General features: G+C 29.9%; 1 protein-coding gene and 2 long non-coding RNA genes across 7 annotated transcripts; 1 reads left to right on the top strand and 2 right to left on the bottom strand.

Moving 5' to 3' along the window:
- The first annotated feature begins 55 nt into the window (after positions 1 to 55).
- LOC126265747 (uncharacterized) lies at positions 56 to 9,595 on the top strand. Of its 4 annotated transcripts, XR_007548215.1 has the most exons (4): positions 56 to 255; positions 677 to 808; positions 1,344 to 1,790; positions 1,844 to 1,994. It is a non-coding gene; the product is annotated as an uncharacterized LOC126265747 (long non-coding RNA). The 4 variants fall into 4 exon arrangements; XR_007548217.1 differs by lacking the exons at positions 1,344 to 1,790; positions 1,844 to 1,994 and adding an exon at positions 9,455 to 9,595 and having other exon boundaries at positions 65 to 255; XR_007548214.1 differs by lacking the exons at positions 1,344 to 1,790; positions 1,844 to 1,994 and adding an exon at positions 3,071 to 3,474 and having other exon boundaries at positions 65 to 255.
- Positions 3,512 to 5,649, bottom strand: LOC126265727 (uncharacterized). 2 transcript variants are annotated; one of them, XM_049968181.1, is made up of 3 exons: positions 4,147 to 5,649; positions 3,787 to 4,019; positions 3,512 to 3,736 (listed from the first exon to the last, which is right to left on the bottom strand). In XM_049968181.1, exon 1 carries the CDS (start codon positions 5,487 to 5,489, stop codon positions 4,206 to 4,208), a length of 1,284 nt encoding a protein of 427 aa, XP_049824138.1. In that variant the 5' UTR covers positions 5,490 to 5,649; the 3' UTR covers positions 3,512 to 3,736; positions 3,787 to 4,019; positions 4,147 to 4,205. The 2 variants fall into 2 exon arrangements, with proteins under 2 accessions (XP_049824138.1, XP_049824137.1); XM_049968180.1 differs by having other exon boundaries at positions 3,787 to 5,649.
- On the bottom strand, positions 7,121 to 9,185 carry LOC126265743 (uncharacterized). The gene is made up of 2 exons (XR_007548200.1): positions 7,815 to 9,185; positions 7,121 to 7,705 (listed from the first exon to the last, which is right to left on the bottom strand). It is a non-coding gene; the product is annotated as an uncharacterized LOC126265743 (long non-coding RNA).
- Positions 9,596 to 23,274: the final 13,679 nt, after the last annotated feature.

Raw genomic sequence — 23,274 nt, 5'->3', positions numbered from 1 at the left:
CGAATATTTTCAGCGTTACAAAGCGACAACACTGCACTGTAAACTATTCAAGAAGCGCGAAACCATTACCGCATGCGCCAGAAAATGTTCCTTAAAATCGCGGATTCTAGAAGGTTATTGGTATAATTATGCTTGGTTAACACTAAATTTCAAACTAAAATCTGTATGTAGTCAAACAAGAAAATGTTTACTAAATATTCTTCTGAATATTCAATAAAGGGTAGACGAGAGACCTGTTCAGTGTAACAAAAATCAGTAAGTAACTACTTGGTAAAAATAGTTTAATTGTGACACCAGATAAAAATCTGTGTAGCCTTTGGAAGATTCGTGAAATGTGTAATATATGTACAGACAAATTTTTTGACCCATGGCCAGTAAATGAAAGTGCTGGCCATTCGTCATTTTATAATTGCTGAACATGTACTCCGTTATCCAGGTTGATAAAATTTATGATTCATCTGCTGTATGATTTGCGAATTTGTAACAAGATAATTTTTGTAGAATGATTTATAGGTTCGTTAATTATTGTTTGCTCTTCCATATTGTGTTATATTTAATGTATACTGTGTAAAACATCACAAATATAACATATAAAAAATCAAATTGATTTACTTTTTAAATTTTGGGGTTGTCAAATAGATATATTTCGATTATATTCCTAATTTTTATGTTTTAGATGTCAGTATTTGAGAAACCTAGGACCAATCAATGCAATTGTTATTCGATATTCAAATGAGTCAGGAGTCAAAATATTAGATGAGTAACTACATCGATTTTACTACATATGTGACTTAACAGGATATTTGAGGTAAGTTATAGGAAACTATATCAAAGTATAATAATACTTAATAATTCACACTAATCTACTCTTACACAACAATATGTGGTTACATTGGTGTTCTACAATAACATATATATGTCTCAACTATATCAAAGTATAATAATAATAATTCACACTAAACTACTCTTACACTATAATGTGTGGTTAATTTGGTGTTCTACAATAACCTATATATGTCTCAACAATATATAATAATTTATTGCTGTGAATTGAGTGGTAAAATTTATTTCCTATTTATTATAATTGAACTAATTAAAATAAAATCTTAATTAAATATTCTATTCGCCAATGTTCTCACTTGTTCCAAATTGTTTATAGTTTTTAAATATTTATTTACTTTTATACATGAAAAAGAACTGTAACTGTAATAAATTTTAAATAAGAAAGTTTTTACAAATATTTTGATTTAGTTCTTACAATCAGCTGAAACATGATATTACAAATGAATAATTTTTTTTGTTTATACAAAATATTAACTGTACACTTCCTTTTTCGTTTCTAGTTGAGAAATGGCAATGTTTCAAACGATTAGATCTTGTACAATCAGACTTGCGAAAACGTTATTGATTTATAATATATATATATATATATATATATATATATATATATATATATAGACGTATAGGCGGTCATTGTGTAGCCCGTTCTATATACAAATAGCACTTTGTGTAGCCCAAAATGACGTTGTTCAGCCCAGAACCGGGCTAAACAACGTTTTACGTGTATTTTGTCGCTAATCGATGAATAACGATACAAGATGCCCCCCCTCAAAATTTTTCGTGGGCTTAATATGGACATATATAGTACTGTTTTTATACAAATTAGTTTTTTAAAGTCACCAGTTGGTGGCGCGCTGTAGTAAGTGTATATAGATCGGATACTCTATGTATTTTACTGTTCTTGTGAAGCCCGATATTTGGCAACAGCTCAACCATAGTAATAACAAAGAGTAAGGAACTTGCTACATATTTACTGTCTTTTAACTTGCTACTTTCTTCTCAGGGGCGTAAATAAAATGGATCCAGAGTATTCAATAACAGAAGTCAAAGAAAGTGGCAGATTTTGAGATAATGGAAAAAATAGCTCGTTTCGCTTAAAGTACCATAATACGATATTTGTATTTATTAAAATATCATTTAATGCTTTTATAGAATTTATTTTTTTATCTAAGCTATACAAACAAATTTTTAAATTTACTTCGGCGAACATTTTTGCAAGCGCAGTTAACCAGGTACTGTTCTAAAATTCTACTGGAAGTGTCGAGAACTTCTAATTGGCTTACTCCGGACTCTGCAGGATATAATTTTCTAAATACTTTCGTACTTCTGTAATCAGTCTTGTAGACGTTACCTTCTCGTTTAAAACTCCCAATTCATTGATGAAGGTTTTTGCTTGCAATAAATTAAAAGAAGAACGAATTTTTTTATTAACGAAACAACATAATTAACTTTAAATAAATAAAAAACATTCAGTTAAATGTATAAATTTTACAATTTAATAAAAGTAATACATATTATAGTACTACTCAAGTACTACATTTGATCAAGTTTGATGTGCTTAATAAAAAATGGACACTAACTACAATTTTAACTGTTAAAATTCTTTATGTTTAAGATCTAGATTTACTTGAAGTTTTATTATTATACACTTTTGCTTTATTGTGAAAGTTTAAATTTTTAATTGAATGAAAATTATGAGCCTATTTAACACGTTTGCAGATTGATTCATTATTAACTACGCTACTGAAGGGAACTGCCTGTCTGCATTTACATATATAAAGAATCGGTTGTCAGTGTGAACTCCCAGTTAAGCGAATCAAAATTGAACGAAAAATGTGGTACATATTAACAGTTTTAATTTTGTTAGTCCATTCGGTATTAACAATTGATTTATTACTATGTACGGATGAAGTCAACCCAGCCGAGATGGCGTTGGCACGGCGATTGCTAGAACAATCTACACCACCTGGATATAGATTAATCAAAGTAGAACCTATTAGTCAAACATGTACTTATATTGTATTAATAATATTTACACATATTTTTTAATGTATATTTTTTTCATAAATGTACTTTAATTTATTCTAAGTTATTAAGTTAATTCTAGTGGTTGATAAAAATGAAATTTTATGAAAATTTGGATTTTCACAATATTTATAAAAATATAACTATTTCTAGCCTTATAATATTTAATAAAATCTTAGTTCGTTCTTGTTTTAATTTAATGCAGGCAGGAACCCTCATCGATGGATAGGGCATTTTGAACGTCTAGATGACGTTTACAATACTGATTGTCATTACCTGAGTGCAGCGCGATCGGCATTCAGACAATTGTGTCCCCTAGGATCTGAAATTAGCCAAATTGGAGTTTGCCGTGACCCCCAGAAAAGAGCCATATTAGTACAGTATCTAGTGAACTGCCCTTGCAGAAAGATTATCCGAAGAAGTACTAGATCAACAATTCAATATGTAAGAGAAAGATCCACATGTTCGGGAATATCAAATTATCATTCGTATAAATATTAAATAAATATTATTAAAATGAATATTATTAAAATAAATATTATTTATTTACTTACCTTATAGTTATATAATAATAGCTTTTAATAGACTTTTTGACAGGATAAAAAGGCAACAGATAAAATTAATAAAAGTATAAATTTCTGTATTACTCATTTATAACAGTTATAAACAAAAGCTTTTATTTTTACCCAATTTCTTTCATTAAAAAGTCCTTTATGTTTCTTTAAGAAATTCTCCGTTTCTTCTTTTTTAGGTGCAATTTTATTTTTAATATGATTTTTAAAATTATCTTTAATTAGAATTTTCTGGTCTTCTGTCCATCTTATCCTCATTATGCTCTTCTTCTTTCTCAACTGGTTAATATGATTTTTTCCTAAAATTAAAATATTTAAGAAAAAACTTTTAATTATATTAAAAACTTACTTTTATTATTAATCACGTTACAATCTGTTAGTGAAATTGATCCTTGTGTAACATCCTCTTGTGTAGAATTCTCTTCTTTATCTAAAGTTTCTTCTTCCGGATCTGAATCCATGTCTATATCTGACAAATTAATTTCGTCCAAATGTTTGCCCTTGTATAAGGAACCCTTGCCACTATTAATTGCAAGCAATAATTTTGAAACCTTGGCAGTTTGATAGATGTCTTGTGGGGGCCTTAAAAATATATATTAGGCAAGTATAATTAAAGTAAATATTTTGTAACCTAGAAAAATGTTGTATAATTATTCATGCATGCTTTATTTAAAATGTTTTAGTACTTCTTTTAAATAAATTTGGTCACCTGTAAAATGATTCATGTGTTTTACGTGTATGACCCATAAACCCTGCCAACTGTTCCATTTATTCTTCCTTCAAATTTAAAACTTGGACAATTGTGGCAATCTGTTTTCTTAATCTTGTGGATGTAAATAGGCTTGCGTTTTCAACATTTGATTCTTGGGCTAACTTTTTCAAAGTATGATAACCACTTAGCGATTTATTTGTTGTATTGGGATTGGCAAATAAATATTCATTTGACTCTTTTACACAAAACTGCCTTTGATTAATTAAAACCTCAATAAATTTTTGTAAGTCTATAGGAAATAAAATAGGGACGGGTTTACTGCCTTTGCCTTCAGTAATTACTCTTCTAAACTTCTTTAATAAAATTTTTTCTGTGTTTGAAAGTGAATCTAAAAATTCATCATGTTGGTTTTGAAAAACGGTCTCATTATATCGGTTAAGTTTTAAATATTCAATTTCTCCAATACGTTTTCGATTTAAAAGTAGTGTTAATGACAAAACGCATTCTGATAATCTTCTGTAAGAGACTTTTATTTGAAGGTTTGCCTGTAATGCTTTGCATGATTTTTGTGCTTCTTCACGTAAAAATTTTTGAAATTTCATAACATCTTGCGTCAAAGGTAATAATTTGGCTTTAATATGTCTGTTTTCATTTAGATTTTTCAAAGCCAAACTAGAAATTTCCCAGTTCCAATTAGTTTCAATAAGTTTTTTTAATTGTTTGATTTCTTTTAAAGTATCTTCTTGTTCAGAACAACTAAATAGAGAACTTTTTTTTATCACCATTTTTGTGGCTAAATCGCAAATTTGTTTAAGGGTAGTTCCCATGTGCAAAGGCAAACTACTTGTTTTAAAAGTGAAGGTTTCTGGATCATAGCCACTTATTACTTTGGTAGCAGCTATGAAATTGTCAAAAAATTGAGGTTTTAAAAAGTCAAATAATTTTTGAAGACCAGTCATATTTTTTAAACACAATAATAATCGGCCACATTCTCGCATTTTGTTAGATATTGAATTTCTAATTTGAGGGCGTTTATGTCTTCTTAACAAATTATCGGCATAACAGCAAATAAGTATGTCGTTCATTGCCAGTTTAGCAATTTCGTCGTTTCTCATTATTGGAAATACCTCATTTTTTAATCTTAAAGAGGAATAAAAATCATTATATGCCCCAGAGCACACAGAAAATAATTGAGCACTTGACAAGTGCTGTTCTCGATCCGACTCAGGATTCTGAACTGATCTCAATGAGCATCTCTTTCGATGGCGTCTTAAATAATTTCGTTTAAAGTAGCCTAAACAATCTTTGCATACGACATACTTTTCTTTTAAATTTTGCATGTTTTCATCATTTTCATCACCTGTTTTTGGTCTTCGTACGGGCCGAATACAATTCGATTTAGAATTTAAAACGAAGTTTCCTTGACGACGAATGGCATTTAAGAGTCCTTTTCGTTTTGGATTTTTTAAAGATAAAGCAAACAATTCTTTAACCGCGCCTGCTTGATTGTGGTTTCTCTTTAGGTGGCGTGGAAAGTGAGTTACCTCTTGGAAACAATATGGACATGCAGTTAGTTTTGTCCATGGTCTAGAATTGGAAAACTGTTCTATTTTCTCAGAAGATTTTTGGACAAACTTTCCAAAAGATATCACAACTCCATCGACATTACTTTCGGGTTGTAAATTGTTATTTGCTATAATATAAATGGAATAACGATTTATTTTTCTAACTTTAAAAATATAATATACCACTCGAAGTTGAAGGAACATTTGATGGCCCAGACTTTGCATAATTAATACTCTGTTCTAATTCTTCTGTTTCATAAAAATCCTCTTGTTTTTCATATTCCTCAGATTCGCAATCAGTTGTATCTGGAATATACTCGCTTCCAGAAGAACATGGTTCTTCTAAATCACTTACATCATATTTTTTTTATCTTTATTATTATTTTGATTATCATCATCAAATTGTAACGAAGTTGAAGATAATGGTTCTTCAAAAACACGATTTGAAATATTATTGTGTGCTTCTTTCTGAAACAATTTCTTTTCAAATATTTGTACATCTTCTTCAACACATGGATCTATTTTTTCACTTTGTATAATGCATACATCATGAATTAAAATTTTATTATTGTTTAAAATTTTATCTCTATCTTCTACTGTTGTACCTTTGGTAGTTTCGTATTTCGGAAGGTCCAGTAAATTTTTGTCTTTGCTACATACCAAAGATAATATTCGTTGTGATCGTTTCATAATTTACACTAAAATTAAATTAAATTACCGTTACTCATGTACAAATAATAAAAGAGCTGAAGTTTTCCCTCTCAACTCCTACCACTCTTATTCTTTCATTATCTTGTCAATTAAAATTTAAAACTTTATTTTGTATCATTCAAATATTAATAATTTTTAATTTAATATTAAGTCACTGCATTATTTTTATTTATAATTTATCGATTCAATTATATAATAAACTTTACTTACCAGTTTTTGGCACATCTAAAGGGACACACAACGATCGTAAAACATAAACCAACACTAATATAAAATATAAAGAAAATCGCCAAACGTTTGTGGCGAGCTGCTTAACTTGAACGTGACTTTAACATAAACAATTGTCTTTACAAATTGGCAACACAGCGGGCTGAAGAAGATACGAAATATATATTTTAATATACGCTAGGGCTGCATAAAGTAGCGAATGTATATTGCGGGCCAAACAACGTCTGATAAATGTATAAATCATTTATAGAATCAATTATCTTACCCCTCTTAAGGTGCTCGAAATAAAATAATTTTTAGAATCAACTTAAAAGCAAATGTTTTTCTTTATACACACTTTAGATAATGGGTGGAATAACGCCCCAAAAGTATAGTGGGCTTAATAAAGTACTATTTATACGTATATATATATATATGATAGATTAGCGACTGTTAATCTGTCTTTTTAGTTTGATTAAAACACTAAATTCACAATAATACGCTTTATTACAACAAACGTACTTTAACCCTCGACATCTAAAGCTTGACTGCCCGGTTCTTTCTTAAAAACTGCCCCGATTATCAAATATAAACAAATCCTTCAGATTTGTTTACATAACAAAATAGTCTAAATAGATGTGAGCCCGCCGCATCGGTCCATCGGTGAAGATGATGACGTAAGCTAACACGGCCTTCCTGACATTGGGGCGTCCTCGCACCTTGCGCAGTTTTTTCAAAGATTCACCTGACACCGGTAATCTGTAAACATTATAACAGCAGTACAAGCTCAAAATATATTCGAAGAACTAAGCCTAAACCTTATTTCATTTAACAAAATAGACTGTTATGTGGCACAGTTAACAACCACTAGAAGCACAGAGGCGGCTCAACCATCAACAGGTCTGTTACACCCATGTCTCTCAAGTGCTATCAAAAGATACCATATTCTAGCCAGGAGCTCAGAGGCGGTTCAACCACTACCAGGTCTATTATCCGCTTGTCTCACAGACCCAGAACACAACAATCTAAGCCTGCAGAGCAGGGACCTTAAAAATAGCCTGCCGAGCAGGGACCTTTAAACATAGCCTGCAAAGTAGGGACCTTAAACATAGCCTGCGACGCAGGGACCTTAAAAATAGCCTGCCGAGCAGGGACCTTAATCATAGCCTACTAAGCAGGGACCTTTACACATAGCCTGATACACAGGGACCTTAAACAGCCTACTATGCAGGGACCTTTACACACATTCACACATCAATCTTATTAAATAAATCTATATCCATCATACCTTATAGAATTTCTGTATCTGGCCAGGTTCGTAACTGTTCATGCGCTGCTGTTGTAGTTCTACCTCGGCTGCCAATCCTTCGGAGTGCGTACCTCTCATTAGGTAAACAATGCGTTACCTCAAAGGGTCCGTGATACTTTGGTTTCAACTTTCCTCTATTCGACAGCTAACAGCGACATCTAATCCTAACGAACTTGCTTCTGTATGTAGTTCGGTTGACAATTCCAGATCAAAAATGTTGAAAATCGGATAAGAAGTCAATCGCACATTTTCACATTTACATGTCCATTCAAAAGATTTTCCCTCACGTAACAGTGTAAATATCGGTGCTGTTAAAGTTCCAAAGTTTTTCACAAGATGTCTAAAATATCCAGTCAGTCCTTTTTCGATCACACCTAAATATTTCACAGATGTTTGGAAAAAGTTACATTTTTGTATATTTAAGGGCGTCAATGTCCTTTCTTAAGTTCTTAAGACATTCTTGAATGGGTCGAGAGGGCACAACACATCATCAACATAAACAAACGCAATATCGTCTTTAAGTGGTCCAAGGGCTTTAACGATGGCGCTCTGATAATTTGATGAAGAGTTTATGAGATCAAACGGCATTCGGTTGTTCTTTTATTTCTTTCGTAACCCACTCGTCCATTCCTGACAAATTCAAATCATATTCCTCAAATGCAATTTCTAAATCTTACAAGTCGAAACTGCGCTGCAGCCACACTTAAACCTTCTGCGCAGCCATCTTCAATGTTGCTTGAGTAGTTTGGGCGTTGGCCATTGTCGATAAAATTTCCATGTTTTGTTTTTGGAATCTGTTGTTACTTTCTTGCTACTAATCTCTCTCCGATGCACTTTTGGTAATGTTCACAACGTTCGGACTCACTGCGCGGTCGCGTTTTTCACTATTGTCTGCCATTGTTCGTTCACAAAGAAACACAAAAAAAAATTTATTTTTTTTTTTAGGTCCTTTCTTCCGGAAATAATTCACGAGAAGATATCCTTTATCCCACTTCTGATGATAGATTAGCGACTGTTAATCTGTCTTTTTAGTTTGATTAAAACACTAAATTCACAATAATACGCTTTATTACAACAAACGTACTTTAACCCTCGACATCTAAAGCTTGACTGCCCGGTTCTTTCTTAAAAACTGCCCCGATTATCAAATATAAACAAATCCTTCAGATTTGTTTACATAACAAAATAGTCTAAATAGATGTGAGCCCGCCGCATCGGTCCATCGGTGAAGATGATGACGTAAGCTAACATATATATATATATATATATATATATATATACGAATCACTACACTTATTTATTTTTTTAAAAACTTTTATTTTAATTATACAATTTGTTATTATATTTAGTTGAACAGAAAGTTAAAATACAAAATACTTATTAAAGATGGAATTGGAATAACAATCAGAATGAAAGTAAGAATAATAATCATTGCGATACAGTATTGTACTCCTATATATAACTTATACTAACAAAGAACAGTATCTTACAAACTAAGGTGTTCTAATTCTAGAGTGTATTCTGCAACTAAGAAATATTCAACAATGCACAAGGAAGTATCATATTTCTAATGCGTAGATAAATAATAGAATATGCTTATCTATCAGATATAACAACTCCCCGTTTTAAAAGAGTTTTATTCTATCGAAGAATAAAAATCAAAATAAAATTATAAAGTTATAAAGGAGTTTTTTTATAATAGTTCAAAAGTTCATAATTTAAACTGGCACAAATTTAACACTATTATTGTCGTTAAATATCACTTCGGAAAGTTCGTTTTGTTCAATGTTAGGATCGCGCACTCGTGAAATGGAGGGACGTCTTCGTTGCGATCTTGAAAGAAGGGGTTGAATCCTTGTTGTTGGTCCAGACGGTGGTGGTGGAGGTTGATTTGAAGAGGTGATTCGATTTATGATGGTCCTTCTTCTTCTTATTTTACAGAATATGTAGATAATTATGATAGTAACAATAATGGTTACTGACAGGTAAGTGAACCATGGCCAATGTTTGGTGATGATGGTTTCGTTAATAAGGTCATCAAGCTGGTCTTGATATTGGTTCAATTTTGTTTCTGTTACTTTAAGTTCATCTAGGTTGAATTTGTTAATTTTCAAAGGTTTTAATTTCGGAAGTTTTTCTTGTTTCGGCAGATGTAGGCAACATTCAAAAGGTATTTGTGGAGTTATTATGACATCTGTATAATTGGATTCTGCTTTTTCATAGTTGGACGAAATTTTGACTTCGCCTATGTATCCGGTACACATTGGTTTTAATTGGATAATGACATTAGTTTTGGTGTATTCAATTTCAGTTGGTGTATTGGCACATGTAATAGTGATAGATATAGGATTACTAGTCACTATTAACCATTTATTAGTATTTAGAGGTTGAACATTGTAGTCTTGGTAGTCAAAGGTTGAAACTACACATGTTTCTGGAATTTTTCTTGGATTCATCAAAATTTGAGCTTCACAAATGGCATTATTATCTACAGGATATAGGACAATGTTTTTACATATTTTCGTCTTTGTGTCTATATTTTGACATTTATCTATGTCATTTGTTACTGCATACTGTCGATTAAAATCGGATGTGATTAGGTATTTATGGGAATTTAAGATAGTATGGAAAAGTTTAGTTCGATCATCTTTTAATGGAAGGGAAAATAAGTGATACAGCTTAAACGAATCTATTTGGACTGTTGGGATATTTAGTACAAAAATTACTTTAGAGTTCGATTGATATGTATCTAATTTAATAATGTTTAAAAATTTTGGAATGTTTTCTTTGGTGTTATCTAAAGGTAAGCTATCTTTTCTTAATTCTGAATTTATCTTTGAGAGTTCATCTAAAAGGTTTAGAGGCTGTATTACAGAAGGATGCACAACATTTATTTTCGCGAAAGTTATACTATTTATAATATCGTCAAGTTCTCCATTGATAAAAATAAAAGATTCTAATAATTGTTCGCAGAGATTGAAAACTTTAATTTTTGCTTCAAGTAGATTCATATTGTCGGTTATGTTAGAGATCATAATATCAATAATTTTTATATCATTGTTAAACGTTTCTTCGTCAATTTGGAGTTTTTGAATAGTATAATTGAAATTTTTAATTGTTGAAGTAGTAATTAGTATTTGATTTTTCATTAAGTTTTCGATATGTTTTTCATCTTTTTTGATTTGGTTAATGCATTTATCATAATATTCACCAACTGATGCGTCTAAGTTTCCTGAGATGGTTTTCCAAACGGCACCAATACCATTAATTAATCCTCTTTTATTTCTTTTCGAATAATGTTCTGTGTCTAATTTAATTTCATTAAATTTGTCTTTAATCTGTTTAATAATTCTATCCAATACAAGAGTGTGAGGTCTAATTTCAGCAACAAAGTATAACATTCGTGCATACTGAGTATCTAAGGAGTCTTTTAAAGTTTGTAAAATTATTTCATTTCTATCAAAAGCATCTTTTATAAAGTCAATATTTCTGTACACAATTAATTTCCATTGATCATTCGAGATCTTAATATTTTGTTCGTAGTGATAATATATTCCTAGAGTATGATTTAATGGGATTATTTTGAAGTTTTCCGTTATTATATTTTGGTATTTTGATAAGAGTATTAGGGCAATCCTGTAACAAAGGTCATTGTTAATTTTCTTTAATTCTTTCGGTATATAATTTTAATCTATCAAAATTGACTTGGGTTTCATATTGATCATTTGATATGACAGCAGAGTTTGGGAGTACAATTCTTTTTATTGTAAATGGACCTAGATATTTATCTTTTAGTTTATTTCCTATCTGGCTCTCTTTTAACCATACTTTTTGATTTACTTCGAAAGTATTAGGATAGTTTACATGTTTATCGAATCTAATTTTTGCTTTTTCCTTTGATCTCTCAATATTTAATCTGGCTTGTTTATTAAGGTAACTAGCTTTATTTTTCAATTCATTCGCATATTTACTTATCAGTTGTGACTCATTGTAATAATTTTCTGGGTTTCGACTACTGGTATGTCCTAGAATTAATTCATATGGCGTAAAGCCAGTTGTTTTCACTTTCGTATTATTATAGGAGATTACAGCATAAGGCAGAGCATTTAAGATATGTTCATCGGGATTTTCTATTTTAAAGATTCTTATCATTTCGATCAAAGTTGAATGGAATCGTTCTAGTGATCCGTTGCTTTGCGGATGTGCCACTGAGCTAAAAGTTAATTTGAAATTGTATAGTTTGGCTAAATCTTTTATGGTGTTATTGTTAAATTCTTTTCCAGCATCACAATGAATTCGGAGAGGAATACCATAGTGTTGAAAATATAGTAACAGTGTTAATGCAATTTGCTTTGCAGACTTGTTCATTAAAGGATATGCTTGTGTGAATTTTGTTAATTCGTCGCGGATAGTTAAGATGTAATTGGATTTTGGGATTTCCAAAATATCTATGTTTAATCTTTCAAAAGCTGTTTTAGGAGTTTCAGTTATCACAAGAGGTTGGTCTGTATTCTGTCGGTTACTTTTAGTTCTGTTACATACTTCGCAAGATTTCACGTAATTCTCGACGTCTTTTTGGATGTTTTTCCAATAATATTTTTCTTTGATTCTTCGCAAGGTTTCATTAATTCCCCTATGAAGATTATTTTTTCCATTATGAAAGTTGTCTAAAATAGTATTACGTTCATCAACGTTTGGTTCTATAATTATATTTTTACAGATTATAAAGTTTATTTCGTCATCGGCAAATATAAAGGAGAGTATTTCTGCTATATTAATTTCATTGAGGTTTTCAAAATAGTACGTTTTATCTTCAGAAAATATATCTTTGTTTTCGTAAAGAATTTTAAAAATTTGTCTTTGTATGTCTTCTTTTTCATTTGTAATTGCAATTATGAAATATCGTCTATTAGGTACTGACGAACTACAGACGGTATTTAGTTTCGTTGTTGAGAAATCTTCATTATAATTTAAGAAATCATCCATTATTTGTTCTTGAAGTTTATTTATATTTCCTTTTTGAAAAAATACTACAACATTTTTATGTTGTTTGTCTAATATCTGATTGTTGGTATATGAAATTTTTGAAAAGTCTATTATAGATTCAGTTTTTGTTATTTCAATAAATCGTTTATATTCTTCTTTTGTTGATTCAGGAGCTATTTCAGTTGTTTCACTGAGATTATCATTTTCATCATTATTGTCCATAGCGTTAATATTTTCAATTTTAATACGAGATAAAGCATCTGCGTTTCGGTTTATTTTTCCTGGTTTGTAAATAATTTCATAATCATATTCTTCTAATTTTAAACGCCAACGAGCTAGTCTTGAACCCGGATCTTTTATTGAGAAAAGCCATGTTAAAGGTCTGTGATCTGTGATAAGTTTGAATTTTCTTCCATAGAGATATGGACGGAAATGTTTTACTGACCAAATTATTGCAAGGAGTTCTCTTTCAATTACAGAATATTTAATTTCTGCGGGACTTAACGTTCTTGATGCGTAAGCGATTGGTAAATCTTTTGATATAGGACCTTGAGAAAGTACTGAGCCTATAGCATATGCAGAAGCATCAGTTGTGAGTATAAATTCTTCTTCAAAGTTTGGATAGCGTAATATTGGAGAAGAGATAAGCAGTTGTTTACATTGATTAAATGAATCAATACATTTTCTGTCGAAATCAAAATTAATATCCTTTTTTAAGAGATTTGTTAAAGGTTTTATAATTTTAGCATAATTAGGAATAAATCTGCGGTAATAACCAGTTAAACCAAGGAATGTTCGAATTTCTTTAACATTAGTAGGTTGAGGAAAGTTTTGAACAGCGTGAATTTTCTCAGGATTTGGTTTTAATCCATCTGAAGTAATAATGTGACCTAAATAACAAACTTCGTTACGAAGAAATTCACATTTATCTGGTTGCAATTTTAAATTATACTTTTGTAATCGTTTAAAAACTTCGTTCAATCTTTGTATATGTTCTTCTAAAGTAGGAGAGTAAATAATAATATCATCCATATAAATTAAACATTTTTCATTTTGAATACCAGACATTATATGATCCATCATTCTTTGAAAAGTAGAAGGAGCGTTCTTTAATCCAAATGGCATACGAACATATTCATAGGGACCATTTTCAACTGTAAATGCTGTTTTAGGAATATCTTCTTTATTTAATTCTATTTGATGAAAACTACTAGCAAGATCTAGAGTTGTAAAATAAGAACATTTACCTAGTTGATCTAAAATATCAGAAATGTTTGGTAAAGGGTAACGATCTGAGACGGTAATTTCGTTTAATTTTCTATAATCAATGACTACACGCCATTTAATTTTTCCACTAGCATCAGGTTTTTTCGGAACTACCCACACTGGAGAGGACCAGGGAGATATAGAGGGTTGAATGATATTTTGGTCAATTTGAGTTTTTACTTCGGTTTTATGGATATGTGGATATCGATACAATTTTGTGTATATTGGTTTTGCATTTCCTGTGTCAATGCAATGTTTAATCTCATTAGTAAATGATAATTTATCACCATCTATATAGAATATGTCGTTATATTTTAAACATAAGTCTTCTATTAAATTTTGTTCCTCTTCGTTTAAATGTTTTAGTCTTAATTGATCAAGAATTTTATCGTTTCTAGATTTAGGTGTTGTAATATTGTTACTGTTTATTTTTTTGATAAGGTTATTAATGTGATTAATATTTGGTAATTCTATAATTTCTATCGGATTGATTTTTGTTTCTATTTCATCTTCACTTGTATTACAAATTGTTGTTAAAAAATGTCCGTTTTCTACTTTAACAATTGCTTCAGCTAATAATAGGTTTTTATTTATGGTTTGTTTTAAACATAGACCTTCTTTAACTTTTGAATTTGTTTTTAATTTTATAATTTGTTCCGTTCTTGGAGAAATTACTACGTTTACTGATTTTTGACAATTTTCGTACGATTCATTATTGTATAAAGGTATTGAATAATCAACTTTCTTAAAGAAGATTTCATTTTCATTAAGATCAATTGTTGCTCCAAAATAGTTTAAGATATCTATTCCAAAAATTCCATCAAATTCTAAATTTAAATCATGAATGTAAACATCGTAGGTGTCATTAAATATATCAAATTCACATTTTTTATCAACTGTAAAAGCACCATTCACACTTGTAACTATTGTGTGCGTTTTTTGAATTGTTGTATCTTTGCTTATGACATAGGGTTTCACAATTGTAATTGTTGAACCGGTGTCAATTAAAAATTTAAAATTTCCATTTAAAAATTTTCCTATTACAAATTTCAAATTATTTTGATCATTATGATTCATCATAGTAGCCTTTTTTATGAGTTTTGGTAAAATTATTTTATTTTCTTTTATATTTAGAACAGCGTATATTTTATTTATATTATCATTTATGATTTTATCATTATATTCGATTTTTAATTCTGAAATATATTTATCTTCACTTTTCTTTAATAGTTCGATTAATTCTTCTTCATTGTATTTAGTTTCATTAGTTGAATATATTTCAGCATTTTTATAAAAATTGGGTTTCATAATTGTTATTTTATAATCTATTGTAATATTATTCCCAGATTTAAATGTTATATAGTAAATGTAAGGTTTATTAATGATTTTATTATACGAATCCTTCTTTAAGGAAACCGTAATATTGGGTATTTCATTCTCATTCAAAGCATTAACATAAGTTGCATCATCATTGTTATTTAAAAAGTTGTCGCTATTTGGCTCATTATTACAGCTTTCATTGATACCTTCAAAATTTTCATAAAAATAGTCAGGTTCAACGTTGTAATATCTTTCACCATAGTATTCATTTTCTACTACGACATTTTTATTATTATATTCATTATTATATTCATTATTATTTATTTGACACTTTTGGTCATAAGATTTATTTATTTGTTCATGATGTCGATAATTTTTTATTTGTTGAGTTTTTTTATGAGAATATATATTATTACGTTCATGGGAATTATTTTTAATATTATAATTATTATGTTTATTTGGATTATTATTATAATGGAAAAGTGTATTTAAAACGTTGTTCTTTCTGTTCTGATTTGATTTGGTTGGGCTTTTGATGTTGAAGGAGTTACATCGCCCATCGTGCACTCCTGTTGTCTGTTTAAAGCATTTGTATTTCTTGAGTAGTTATTGCTCTGATTATTGGAATTAGATTGATTAAATTGAGGTTTTTTATAACTAGGATTAAAATGATTTGAATTATAGTTTGGTTTGTAACGAGCTTGATTATTCGGATTATTTGAGTTATAGGGATTCCTTTGATAATTGTTATTATTATTGTTATAATTATAATTAGAATGCGTTCTATTAATTTGGCTTGTTTGTGAATTATTATTTTTGTTTCTACATTCGTTAATTGAATGACCAGATTTTTTGCAATAATTACAAAATTTAGATTTTGCATTTTTATTTTGTAAATAATTTTGATTCTTGTTAGGTGACTTAGAGGCTTCCAGGTAGTTTAGTTGACATTCGCGTTTTATACGAATTGCTGCTTCAACAAGGTCTTGCGGATTACTTGCACGTATTATTGACCCTAATTTACTATCTAGACCGGTAAGGAGTGTATCAAGGCACATATTGTCAATCATGGTGCATTGACTTTCCTTTTGCTCACGCGAAAGATTTTGAGTGTTTATACAACTATGCAATTTTGCGTTATGTGCATTGATTCTGTGAATAAAACCTAATGGATTTTCATTTGGTCCCTGTCTAATCCTATTTAAATCATGAATTAAAGAGTTTAAATCACGACTGTCACCAAAATGAGTATTTAATAAAATTTTAATTTCTCGCCAATTATTAATGTTTCTAGAGTATATCAGTTGAGAAGCACGACCACGTAATTTATTTTTGATATGGACAGTTAATAAAATATCTTGTTTACCTTCACATAACTCCAAAGCAGTATTACAAGAATTTATGAAAGCACTTAATAAAATTTGATCACCATCATATTCGGGTATAAGAGAAAACAATTCAGTCAATTTATATGTAGGCATTCCTTCACTAGTTGAATCAAGCATTGTTATAGAATTATAATAGAACGAGTTAAATACGAATAAACTATATCAATTATGAGTAAAAATAAGGAATGGTAAGAAAAGGAATCGACTTACAGTATTCTGGACATCTTGTGCGAGATTCGTTGTCTTCAAAGGATTCTTCCACCAAAAGCTGCTTGAGTCGATTACGTATGATCTTCTTCTGGCTATTGTTGAAGATATCCCATCCTCGTCGCCAAATTTGTTGCGAATCACTACACTTATTTATTTTTTTAAAAACTTTTTTAACTATTTTAATTATACAATTTGTTATTATATTTAGTTGAACAGAAAGTTAAAATACAAAATACTTATTAAACATGGAATTGGAATAACAATCAGAATGAGAGTAAGAATAATAATCATTGCGATACAGTATTGTACTCCTATACCGTATCAAAAATGATGAGCGTGTCTACTCGCATATTGAGACGGAACATCAATACCCCTTTGTAAACAAAAAGGAAAGATATACATGCAATTATGTGGGCGGGCCTAACTGACTGGAGGGGATCATTTGGTTTTGCTGCGTTTAGCATGCGGTTCGTCTCCGCAGACGTTGTTTTTAGTATATTTTATTTAATTTTTGGGATACATTTTTATTTTGAAAAAAGTAGTTTATTTTTAGAATACTTATTTTTGTTTTTGATATACCCTCAAAAAATATTTCATTTTACAGATTGAAAATTATACAAAGTTACGGAATTTAAATGGAGCATCCGAAGAACTCGAACTACATCCCTACGCATACGGAGAGTTACTAAATGCATTCGCAAAGATTAATTTACATTGTGCGCCGGCGCGCACCAGCACGGCGCATTGTCTCTGAGAGTAGGGATTCTTACTACCGGGCAAAACTTTTCTCTCTTTGTCGTGCATCCATCTCTTACAACATCCAGACACGAAGAGCATTTTTCGTACGGTATATAACTTATACTAACAAAGAACAATATCTTACAAACTAAGGTATTCTACTCAGAAATATTCAACAATGCATAAAGAAGTATCATATTTCTAATGCGTAGATAAACAATAGAATATGCTTATCTATCAGATATAACATATATATTATATATATATATATATATATATATATATATATATATATAATATATTGTAATATTGTTCATTCTAAATCATTTTAATTTTCAAAAAATTTAAATTCAAAAATTTATAAAACTCTATTAAAGCAAATAAACGTATTTGTAAACTTATAGTAAGATTTAAAACACTGGTGGCAATAATTGACAAAATAAGCTGGTGCTTAAATTTAGGATTCCTTAGAACCTCTATTTGTGTTTATCCATATTCCAACGAGTCTGAAATCAAAATATTAGGTCAGTATAAATTCATCTTACAATATGTGGAGTTATTGATTAAGATGTAACTTACAACAACCATCAAAATAGGATATATGATATAAAAGTGAAATATAGTATACAATCAATAATTCTCATTAATCTGCTCTTAAGGTACAATGTATTAAACTTGTGTTCAGTCCCAACTTTACACTAGATCCACAATAATTTTTGTGAGTACTGCAAGAGGTTATCATTTAGTTTTATGCCATGTGTAACCACTATAAATAACAATTTATAAGAATTTATTGGTGTTAAACTGGGTGATATATTATTTCATATTTATAAAATACGATGCATCATATTAAACTATGACTTAAATATATTAATGTGATAATTTATTGTGTATAGTATTGGTGACTTCAATAAACAAATCTTTTTCTTTTTCTCTTCAGTACATTTTGTTTAATTAATAATTAAATTGCCTAATATTATTTGTGATGCATGATTTTTGTTCACTAATTTCTTATGTAAAATTATGAAAATCATATTTAAAAAGTGGTACCATACTTTTCAAGACAATTTAGTGATTTGATTTTCCTCCTTTCTTTATTATTATTAATTTTTAATTATTTATAGGTCTTTTATGTTACTTTAAGCATGTTTAAATGTAAATTTTTGATACTGATTTCTTCACGGTTAACTTAAACGAATATTATTTAGGAATATTTATCACAAGCAACTCATACAGGTCTCTTCAAAACAAAGGTCAAAGTAAAAAGCATAATTAATGAAATATTATTTTATTTTATTTTATTTTCATTGTTTATGGTAATAATTATTAAATAATTTATTATAATCCAAATGCTTTACAGAAAATCAGAACACGACCAAATTATAATTAAAAATTAATTTATAAAATACCAGGTAGTTTAGATATTTTTCAATAATTTTTGAACAACATGTTCAAAATTTTAAACAAAGATTCCAAATTAATGGAATTTTGAAAGTCTCAAATTTTAATACTTATTTAACCATATTTAAAAAATATATAAATTTCAATTAATCTAATATTTTTAAATTTATTCATATATTTTTCAAAATTAATAACTTAATTTCTAAATTAGCTTCACAATATCAATAATATTTTTGTAAACGTACCTATTTTTAACTTAAGGATTATGCTGTTTAAAAATATTGTGCCTTTATCATACAGGATGTAAAAAATAGAATTAATGTGTTATGTCTAATTCGTCCCTGTCAAACTAAATAGGCCGAATGTAATTTAGGCTGCCCATGTTAAGGAGACTTACTTAGTTACAATCATATTAAAAATTATTCTATTCCACCTATTATCACACTTCAAGTTATTTAAAAACAAACGGAAGGAAGGTCGTAGGAAAAAATTGTGGGAACTTGTCCTATTATTTTTATGTGTTCTATCTGAATCCAGAAGATTGCCCACATATTCTGGGAAACCCTGTAGAACTTGTTAAATTTGAATCCTATTGTGTGAACCTGCACTAGTAGAAAATAAAATCTAATAGTGGTCACGTGCAAATCACGAAAATCAAATTAAAATAGTCTAAACTATTTTATTATTATTTTGTGATTTCTGAATTACTAAACAAAATATTCAATGAGGACCAAAATATCTCCCACACAAAATATTGACTGAAGATTATTTAATTTTGTCTCAGGTGTGGTGTGGCATGTGGTCTGACATCCAAGGATTCTTTCAATTCTCTTCATCTATAGTTCTAACTTTAGTTAACTGAAGAATTTTTGTACAATAATATACGATAAAAAGTTCGCATCCATCTGAAGAATGTTCAATGAGATGAATATTTAAAACTGAACATACTGGACCTGTGGAAACATGAAATTCCATGAACCTCAACAAGTGAATATCGTTGCAGCAATTGAGATCTACAAATACAGAAATAATATCATCAGAATAGAAAATAAGTAACCATAAAACTTTATAAAGTTTGGACACCATTTCTTAAAAACATAAAAATCTGCTAAGCAGATAAGAAGTTGTCAGTTTTGTTTTTTAAATCATAAATCGCATAATTTGCAACAGTGATAATTTAAGGTTTATAACCTGCTGCTCCTCAAACATTGGAGTATGTTATTACTGGGTGCATTAATATACGTGCAATGGTTTTTGGTTTCAGTTTATTCAAACAGTTGCAGTGATGGTTGTTAATTTGTTATAGCATTTCCTTCATATTTCAAAATTGCCAAATGAATTGATCTTCTTAAACTATTGATGTTTACTGATTGGACATATAATTTAGGCAATTTGTTTCATGAAAACAAACACTGACGTTATTTATAACGCATGCTACGTTCTCGTTCCTCGATCTGGGTGGACTTCTTCAGTTCTTTGAAAGCCTCCTTTTTTCCCAGTCAAGAAAACGTTAATTTACATAAGTCGAATTATAGTTAAACTAATGTATGAAATAACGAGATTTATTGCTAATCAAATGATGACAAAAATTACACAAATAGAAATTAAAATAGACGAACTTTTCGACTTTTGGCCTCACTGAACTTTTTCACCATTATGTCATAGCTAACACTAGCCGCTATTTCAGCTTCAATTTATAGAACTGATAACGCAGATAGTCCCTCTTGACTCATCGTGTTTCTCAAGTATGTCTTAATCAATTTTAACATTGAGAAGCTTCTCTCAGCGGAAGCTGTACTGACGGGAACTGTGAGCATGATTCTAATTGTTATATAAACATTTGAATATATTTCTTTCAAATTATTTTCTAAAATGTACTGAATGAGTTGTTTCGCGTCGTTGATAGAGTCTAGTGAATTCGTTTTTAAAAGTTGGAGTTCTTCATATAGTTCGAAAGGCTGTTGTCTATTGTACCTAATCATTACAATACTTGAGAAGGTCTTTTGATATAGAATTTAAATAACTGATATCATAAATAAAACCAAATTGTTCAAAATATTCATTGAGCACTTTAAATCGATATTCGGTGTCGAAAATAATAGCATCAATCATTGTGTTATAAAAGTGAACTCTGCATTTCAAAAGACTGAATAGGTTCATCAATATGTTCATAATCGAACCATTCGTTTTTTTCTGACTGTTCTTTTTTCTTTAAATTGAGACTCAATTTTGAAAGCACTTTTGCCAAATCTTGTATCCGTCACAGTCACATTCATACACAATTATTGTTAGAGAAAAATATTGTAGATTGTAAAGGTTGAAGCTGTCGTGATTATAGTTTTCATATATATAGTTGTTCGGGTTTATTGGTCGACGTTTGTTGGAATTAGTTCCTGTCTATATGTCCATTTAGTTATCTATATATTAACCATATATTAATGAAAATTTATATTTTTACAATACAAAACAAAATGGTTTTAATTGTGCCTTTAAAAACACACAATCGGTATCATACTATGCAAAATTTGTTTATAGTAAATGTGGGACTGACCTTTTATATTTACATTTCTGATTCAATTAATTTTCTTTCTTCAGTTCTTCAGTTTCTTGGTTAAGTACTGAAAACATATTAGTTTTTCAATTTATTAAAATAATTTTGTATAATAGTTAAGTTAAAAATATAGTATAATATAAATTATGTTCTAACTTATTGTGAGTGGCAAATATTGTAGATTGATACAAATTATGACAACATTTAAACAGAAAAGGTACCTTGGAAGTAAAAATATACCCAAAAATAATTGTCCAGTAAGATTTGTGAGATATATTTTAGTACGATAAAATAAAATTTAACATTTGCTCAATATTTGCTTACCCACATATTAATGACAATTTATATTTTTATAATACAAAATTGAACAGTTGTAATTGTACCAAAAACACACAGTCGGTATGATACCATGCAAAATTAGTTTATAGTAAATGTGAAACTGACCTTTTATATTTATTTTCTTTTCCTCATAAAATAACATGACAGTTTAAAATTTGGTGGAAAGTTTTTTCTTGATTAAATGCTGAAAACAAAAAATTGAAATTCGTTATCCTATATAGTGTTGTGTTCGACCTCCTGTGATGAATCGGATTTGAAGCTAATGCTTGAGCACTCCGACGAGGACGGTTTAGCCCTGCTAGTTTCTCGGTCTCTTAATCCATCGATGAATGCTATACTATACTCCAAATGTGTTTGCCCAAATCTCATTTCTAACCGGTTCACCAAGTGTACGTAATTTGTTCTTTCCAAGGCAGACATTTGCAATAGCACATCGGCAGCATCTCCCCGCAGTGCCAGAATTAGCTGCGTTGTCTTTTCAACGTCATTCCAACCATTTGCCAGGGCTGCCGCTTCAAACTGTAAAAGAAATGTTGCCCATGGAAATTTACCTTTAAATGTTGGTGGTTCAACAGGTTTCTTCTCAACATCAATTCTCTTAAGTGTTCAGGTTGTTTCCTGATGACAACGTTGTTTGTCATGTAATGGTCGTGCCTCAATTTTATTATCCTTGTTGTTCTAACTGTTGAGTGATTTCCTCCAACCTTTGTTGCAAATATCGAACATCCTCGTTTACTTGCTGAGAACGTTCTCGTATATTTCTCTCCATTAGATCAGTCTTTATATTACTAGTGTCTTCCATTAGTCTCTCTTTCATACTCTCCAGTAATTTTTCTTCTAGGTTACTGAAATTTTCCCATAATTTCTTAAGCCCGGCTTGGCACCTATCTACGAATCGAACTCTTCTGTTCGATCTGCGTAAACTTGTTCCTGTTGGTACTGGTAACGCATGTTGTTGATTTGGTTCCTGTCGTGTGTCTTGACTGGAATCGGGCTGTATCACTGTATCCTTGTTCCTCTTGGAATTGTCACTGGACGGGCCTGGTTGGACCGTAGTGTCCAATGTTGCTGGTCTATCTGGTACAAAAATATACGTATTTCCCACATCGGTATGCAAATATTCCTCTGGGATAT

The sequence above is a fragment of the Aethina tumida genome, chromosome 5 (assembly GCF_024364675.1).
Source record: "Aethina tumida isolate Nest 87 chromosome 5, icAetTumi1.1, whole genome shotgun sequence".
Classification (NCBI taxonomy): domain Eukaryota; kingdom Metazoa; phylum Arthropoda; class Insecta; order Coleoptera; family Nitidulidae; genus Aethina; species Aethina tumida.
Note: the sequence above shows the minus strand (reverse complement) of the source record. Positions and strands in the feature narration are given on the sequence as shown.

What these genes read in the sequence shown, in the direction of transcription:
- LOC126265727 (XM_049968180.1), bottom strand. Translation starts at nt 5,489, where the DNA reads ATGCAAAATTTAAAAGAAAAGTATGTCGTATGCAAAGATTGTTTAGGC.